Source organism: Brachionichthys hirsutus, chromosome 7 (genome assembly GCF_040956055.1).
Source record: "Brachionichthys hirsutus isolate HB-005 chromosome 7, CSIRO-AGI_Bhir_v1, whole genome shotgun sequence".
NCBI lineage: Eukaryota > Metazoa > Chordata > Actinopteri > Lophiiformes > Brachionichthyidae > Brachionichthys > Brachionichthys hirsutus.
In genome coordinates, this window is record NC_090903.1 from 16,351,979 (window position 1) to 16,359,640 (window position 7,662).

Below are 7,662 nucleotides of genomic sequence, written 5' to 3' on the forward strand. Positions count from 1 at the left end.
GTAATGGATTACCTCTAGTGGTGAGGGCTAATGGGATGTAATGGATTACCTCTAGTGGTGAGGGCTAATGGGATGTAATGGATTACCTCTAGTGGTGAGGGCTAATGGGATGTAATGGATTACCTCTAGTGGTGAGGGCTAATGGGATGTAATGGATTACCTCTAGTGGTGAGGGCTAATGGGACTGGATGTAATGGATTACCTCTAGTGATGAGGGCTAATGGGATGTAATGGATTACCTCTAGCGGTGAGGGCTAATGGGATGTAATGGATTACCTCTAGTGGTGAGGGCTAATGGGACTGGATGTAATGGATTAGTGCGTGTCTGTGTGTGTGTGTGTCTGTGTGTGTGTCTGTGTGCGTGTGTGTGTGTGTCTGTGTGTGTGCGTGCGTATGTGCGAGTCCTTTGTGAAGCAGCCACACCGTTTGAAAGAAGCGGGCTCTGTGGACTCTGGGGACTCTGTGGACTCTGGGGACTCTGTGGACTCTGGGGACTCTGTGGACTCTGTGGACTCTGTGGACTCTGGGGGCCCTGGGGGCTCTGGGGACTCAGTGGGCTCTGGGGACTCTGTGGACTCTGGGGGCTCTGGGGACTCAGTGGGCTCTGGGGACTCTGTGGACTCTGGGGGCTCTGGGGACTCAGTGGGCTCTGTGGACTCTGGGGACTCTGTGGACTCTGGGGGCTCTAGGGACTCAGTAGACTCTGTGGGCTCCAGGGACTCTGTGGGCTCTGGGGGCTCTAGGGACTCAGTAGACTCTGTGGGCTCCAGGGACTCTGTGGGCTCTGTGGGCTCTGGGGGCTCTAGGGACTCAGTAGACTCTGTGGGCTCTGGGGACTCAGTAGACTTTGTGGACTCTGTGGGCTATGTGGGCTCTGTGGACTCTGGGGACTCTGTGGGCTCTGGGGGCTCTAGGGACTCGGTAGACTCTGTGGGCTCTGGGGACTCTGTGGGCTCTGGGGACTCTGTGGATTCTGGGGGCTTTGGGGACTCTGTGGGCTCTGGGGACTCAGTAGACTCTGTGGGCTCTGTGGACTCTGTGGACTCTGGGGACTCTGTGGGCTCTGGGGACTCAGTAGACTCTGTGGGCTCTGTGGGCTCTGTGGACTCTGGGGGCTCTGGGGACTCTGGGGGCTCTGTGGGCTCTGTGGGCTCTGGGGGCTCTGTGGGCTCTGTGGACTCTGGGGGCTCTGGGGACTCTGGGGGCTCTGGGGGCTCTTGGGACTCTGTGGACTCTGTGGGCTCTGGGGACTCAGTAGGCTCTGTGGACTCTGGGGGCTCTGTGGGCTCTGGGGACTCAGTAGACTCTGTGGGCTCTGTGGACTCTGGGGGCTCTGGGGACTCTGGGGGCTCTGTGGGCTCTGTGGGCTCTGGGGGCTCTGTGGGCTCTGTGGACTCTGGGGGCTCTGGGGACTCTGGGGGCTCTTGGGACTCTGTGGACTCTGTGGGCTCTGGGGACTCAGTAGGCTCTGTGGACTCTGGGGGCTCTGGGGGCTCTTGGGACTCTGTGGACTCTGGGGGCTCTGGGGACTCTGGGGGCTCTGGGGACTCTGGGGGCTCTGGGGACTCTGGGGACTCTGGGGACTCTGGGGGCTCTTGGGACTCTGTGGACTCTGTGGGCTCTGGGGACTCTGGGGACTCTGGGGGCTCTTGGGACTCTGTGGACTCTGTGGGCTCTGGGGACTCTGTGGACTCTGGGGGCTCTGGGGACTCTGGGGACTCTGGGGGCTCTTGGGACTCTGTGGACTCTGTGGGCTCTGGGGACTCTGGGGACTCTGGGGGCTCTTGGGACTCTGTGGACTCTGTGGGCTCTGGGGACTCTGTGGACTCTGGGGACTCTGTGGACTCTGGGGGCTCTGGGGACTCTGGGGACTCTGGGGGCTCTTGGGACTCTGTGGACTCTGTGGGCTCTGGGGACTCTGGGGACTCTGGGGGCTCTTGGGACTCTGTGGACTCTGTGGGCTCTGGGGACTCTGTGGACTCTGGGGACTCTGGGGGCTCTGGGGGCTCTGGGGACGCCTCTATTTCTTCTCCAGTAGCTAACGTCATTGCTATGGTTCGAGTGAACAGCTCTTGTGTGTCTGCTGTCACGGCGCTGAGCCTCAGAAGCTCATTATGAGGGATTAGTCGGATCCTTATCGTCACTGGTGGGGGCCGGGTGGGGGCCTGTTTGTGTGTTCCCGTACGCAGCACGACGATCGTGTGCTTTTATTGACCCTCCATTCTGCTCTGGGCCGGGTTTGTCTCCGTGACGGGCATCATTGATCCTGGGTGTTGTCTTGGTGCAGGTGGGACAGCCAGAATCAGGTCTGATCCGACGCATCGGCTGTGGACCGGAGGCGAGTCTCAGCAACCTGCTTCCACACGTCTTGGACCTGCTCGCTCGACTCCGAGACGTGCGTGACGCTGGTTGTCCTCGCTCGACTCCGGGACATGCGTGACGCTGGTTGTCCTCGCTCGACTCCGAGACGTGCGTGACGCTGGTTGTCCTCGCTCGACTCCGAGACGTGCGTGACGCTGGTTGTCCTCGCTCGACTCCGGGACATGCGTGACGCTGGTTGTCCTCGCTCGACTCCGGGACATGCGTGACGCTGGTTGTCCTCGCTCGACTCCGAGACGTGCGTGACGCTGGTTGTCCTCGCTCGACTCCGGGACGTGCGTGACGCTGGTTGTCCTCGCTCGACTCCGGGACGTGCGTGACGCTGGTTGTCCTCGCTCGACTCCGAGACGTGTGTGACGCTGGTTGTCCTCGCTCGACTCCGAGACGTGCGTGACGCTGGTTGTCCTCGCTCGACTCCGGGACATGCGTGACGCTGGTTGTCCTCGCTCGACTCCGAGACGTGCGTGACGCTGGTTGTCCTCGCTCGACTCCGGGACGTGCGTGACGCTGGTTGTCCTCGCTCGACTCCGAGACGTGCGTGACGCTGGTTGTCCTCGCTCGACTCCGAGACGTGCGTGACGCTGGTTGTCCTCGCTCGACTCCGAGACGTGCGTGACGCTGGTTGTCCTCGCTCGACTCCGAGACGTGCGTGACGCTGGTTGTCCTCGCTCGACTCCGGGACATGCGTGACGCTGGTTGTCCTCGCTCGACTCCGGGACATGCGTGACGCTGGTTGTCCTCGCTCCGGCAGGTCGTGCCGAGCGTCCGCTAACGGCTCGAGTCCTCCTGACGTTTACTTCCAGGCTCGTCCGCTCTCCTTTACTCCTTTCTTCTGCTCCTTCTCATGCATCCATTTCTTTAGATGCCCAGCAGAGGCCTCCTTGTAAGGAGATCTTCAGACTTTGGGCTTTATTGGGAATCACAACCGTTTTTTATACTGTGTATACCAAAGGTGCAGCGGGTCCCTGATACAGCCACGCCCACTCAATCTATTATGCAGCATTCAGTCCATTTAAAAGCTGCAGGAGAAATGCAGCATCGTGTGCATACATGCGTGCATGCGACGCAGCTCAGGTCTGCCTCCCTGTGCATGTGGGAGCAGTCAGGAGGAGTTATATGTCCTGGTTTCCCTCTGATTAAAACATGAATCAGTCCTAAACTTGCAGCCGTCTGAGACATTGATTAAAGCATCTCGTTAGGTTACAGACGGACGCCGACGCTGCTTCACCCACAGGGGGCGTAACGGCTGGAAATGTTCAATAGTTTCATCAGTAAATTCTGCTGAGCTCGTTGGCTCAGGTGTGTTTGACTTAACCCTTCTCCTTCCTGCTCCAGCTTCCTACTCCTTCCTGCTCCAGCTTCCTTCTCCTTCCTGCTCCAGCTTCCTACTGCTTCCTGCTCCAGCTTCCTTCTCCTTCCTGCTCCAGCTTCCTTCTCCTTCCTGCTCCAGCTTCCTTCTCCTTCCTGCTCCAGCTTCCTACTCCTTCCTGATCCAGCTTCCTTCTCCTTCCTGCTCCAGCTTCTCAGTAGAGTTTCATTTTTTAAGCAGGTCAGAACCAACTCAGGAAAAGACGCCCTCCCTTCAGTCACAACAGAAAATAATTTCCTTCAGGCCACGCCCATTAATTATGTAAAAGTACAAAAAACACTGACGGCAAATAGAACAAAAATCAGGGGACGTTAAAGCAATGCTTATTCGGTTCCAGCAGACATGCATCAGAGTTCCATCAGAGTTCCAGCAGAGTTCCAGCAGAGTTCCATCAGAGTTCCATCAGAGTTCCAGCAGAGTTCCAGCAGAGTTCCATCAGAGTTCCAGCAGAGTTCCAGCAGAGTTCCAGCAGAGTTCCAGCAGAGTTCCATCAGAGTTCCAGCAGAGTTCCAGCAGAGTTCCAGCAGAGTTCCAGCAGAGTTCCAGCAGAGTTCCAGCAGAGTTCCATCAGAGTTCCAGCAGAGTTCCATCAGAGTTCCATCAGAGTTCCATCAGAGTTCCATCAGAGTTCCATCAGAGTTCCATCAGAGTTCCATCAGAGTTCCATCAGAGTTCCATCAGAGTTCCAGCAGAGTTCCAGCAGAGTTCCATCAGAGTTCCATCAGAGTTCCATCAGAGTTCCATCAGAGTTCCATCAGAGTTCCATCAGAGTTCCATCAGAGTTCCATCAGAGTTCCATCAGAGTTCCATCAGAGTTCCATCAGAGTTCCATCAGAGTTCCAGCAGAGTTCCATCAGAGTTCCATCAGAGTTCCATCAGAGTTCCAGCAGAGTTCCATCAGAGTTCCAGCAGAGTTCCAGCAGAGTTCCATCAGAGTTCATGGACAAGAACAGCTTCTTCCCCTCAGCCGTAAGACTAATGAACACTTAATAATTCTGTCCCGGACTCCTGAATACAACTTGCACTGTTCCATTTGCACTGCGTGATGACGCTAGTTTACTGCTGCTAGTACACATCTGTGTATCCACTCCGGCTGCTGTTGATGTGTGTGTACTTGTATGTTCTTTGTATTTTGTCATTAATGTTAGATGTAGCACGACTTCACCGAGAAACGTTCCTAGTCTGAACTCTCACTGACAACGGCAGTAAACCACTTCTGATTCTGGTTCTGATTCTGGTTCTGGTTCTGGTTCTGATGCATCAGAGTTCCAGCAGACATGCATCGTTCACTTTTAGCCTGTCTTTTCGTCTTCATGCTTCGTTTCTGTTTCCATGTGAGTTCATAAAATCTCCTCTTCTGTTTCTTGATGCGCTTTTATTCCAGCACCTCATTAAAGTAGCGTCTGTCTGATCAATAATTAGTGAGATGCTCTAGATCGCTGGGTTTGAGTGTGAAACGTTCACATTGATGGATAATTGATATTCATGTATTTTACAATATTTGTGAAAGATCTGAGCTTAAAACAAACAAAGGTTTTCTGTCCTATAAGGGTCACACACTTATTGTGTGTGTGTGTGTGTGTGTGTGTGTGTGTGTGTGTGTGTGTGTGTGTGTGTGTGTGTGTGTGTGTGTGTATGTGTGTGTGTGTGCGTGTGCGTGTGCGTGTGCGTGTGTGTGTGTGTGTGTGTGTAGCAGGCAGAACAACAAGCAGCATACTGATGATTAGAACTTGGCACATAATGGTCCAGGAATGGGTTTGTTTTCCGTCAAGCAGGTGGCCGCCCTGGAGCAGAACGGCGACTCGGAAGCGCATCAACAGGACGCCGGGACAGGGACAGGGACAGGGACAGGGACAGGGACAGACAGACTCCGCGGTTAGCGCTCGCGTGTCCTCGTAGCGGTTCAGGAGATAAAGACAACGATGCTGTCCCTGCTGATTTGTCTTTGTTCCTGCGTTGTAGTCCTCTCTCAGGTGTTTGGACCCATTGAAGGTCTTACGGTCTTTGTCCAGCTGACGTCCCCTGACTAAGGACGTTTGTCTACACTCGTCCTTCCTCGTCCGACTGGATCATTTTGTCTCTTCTGTCCTGATCTCTGTTTCCTCTCTTTATGGCCTTTCTTCTGACATTGTTTGAACTTGAACCGTGTGAGCGCTGTGCAAGGCTCTTAACAGTTGATGCTAATGATGCTAATGCAGCCGCCGCCGGATGTTACCGACTGTTAAGTTAAAGCAGCCTAATACAAAATACATTTCCCTCAAAACAGCATTTTGAATTCACAATCTTTATTTTTTTGCATCGCTCTGTAGCAGCTGATGAGAGAGCGACAGCAGATGGCCGGTCCTTTTGCTTCTGTTGCCGTAGCGCTGGAGGTGGGCGGCGACCAAGAGGAGCTGCAACAGGTCAGCAAACAGACGCAAACGATGACGTGGTGCTGTTGAGCAAACACACGACGCCGTCGCTGAGGCTGCGTGGGATCAGACGATGGCGTGAACACAAGCGAGACCGTAAGACGCGTTTACTGGAAGCGATCAGCGACCAACGGCGGATCAGAATTCATTTTTGCTGTGAGACTCAGTAGACACTCGGTGCGTTCGCATGGACACGTTTAATGGGATTAAAATCCTGCTTCATGTACACACCCAAATCGGATTAGTCTGACCCAATCGAGCTCGATCCCGATCGAGAGGGCTGGTTTACACCGATTTGTGATCCGATCAGGGCTCGTGAAAACACCTATTCCGAAGTATCGGTACAAGCCGCCCTTCCTGCGCATGTCTGTGGCGTCGGCTACACGCGCTGCTGCGATTCCCGGAAGCTAGCTGAAGCCGAGCAAGTGAAAGACACGGCGAGCGGGAGGAGCATCACAGATAAAGGCTCCTCCTCCAGTGCCCGACTTCAAATCAGCGAGCCATGGCGGCATTACGGACCATCGGCATAAATAAGGTTCAGCCGTTACGTCGTAAAGCTGATGAGCAAACGGCGTCCGTACACGACCCCGCCTGCGAAACGCAGCCCCCGCCTCACGGATGATTAACGACGGGCTGATCCATAATGCTGCTCAAAACCACCAATCAATTCATCTCTGCTGCGTCAATGTGACATATTAGGGAGGGAGGGATGGGGGGGGGGGGGGGGGGTTGATCCGGAGAGAGTCGTGATGACTATCTCCGTTTCTGCCCCCCTGAAAGGTGTATTTTTAGGGCCGTTTTGAAGGAGGCCAAAGAGGTGCATGTTTTGAGGGCAGGAGTCAAACAGTTCCACCCTTAGGGGGCAGTATTGTAGAAAGATGATTTACCCATGTTAGTCCTATAGGAGGGGGTAATCAGGTTGTTGTTTGAGCTCCCTCTAGTGTTGTGGCTGTCACAGGAGATGATGGAGGGGGTGGGTGGTGTTGCTTCTCTCCATCACTGTCTCTAAGGAGTCCAGCTTCACCCCCCCAACGGCACCTTATTGAGTCGCTTTTATTTATTGATGGAGAGAAAGAAAAGGAGAGTAAGGGAGAGAGAATGAAAAGAGAGCAAGACACAAATAATGAGGAGCTGCATCTCCCATCGGACCCGTCTAATGACTGGGAGAAGAACGCCGCTTTGCTCCTAAAAGTCTTTTCTCACTGTAAAAGCTTAAGGGGAGCTTTTCTTTTCCTCCTCCTCCTCCTCCTCCTCCTCCTCCTCCTCCCATGTTTTATTTTCATAAAAGTTCAGCTCCATCTCAAATACCACGAGGAAGGATTGCACGGCTGCACACGTTCACTCTGTAGGCCACTAGTGCTAAAGGTCAGAGGTCAGGGCTGACCATGGACTTGTTATAAAGCTGTTATAGCCTGTTTTAAAGGGCTGATGTTTCTGACAGATTAGGTTTTGCCGATCCATACACACAGATTCTGCTGCTACGCCTGACAGGTGTGGGCCGGA

The 7,662-nt window shown here is 54.3% G+C and overlaps 1 protein-coding gene across 1 annotated transcript; it reads left to right on the plus strand.

Moving 5' to 3' along the window:
* Positions 1 to 393: 393 nt before the first annotated feature.
* On the plus strand, positions 394 to 2,395 carry LOC137895516 (loricrin-like; the record flags this gene model as incomplete). The annotated part of the gene is made up of 2 exons (XM_068740992.1): positions 394 to 2,055; positions 2,288 to 2,395. Coding segments are annotated over exons 1-2 (1,770 nt in total), but the record flags the coding sequence as incomplete, so codon positions are not given.
* Positions 2,396 to 7,662: the final 5,267 nt, after the last annotated feature.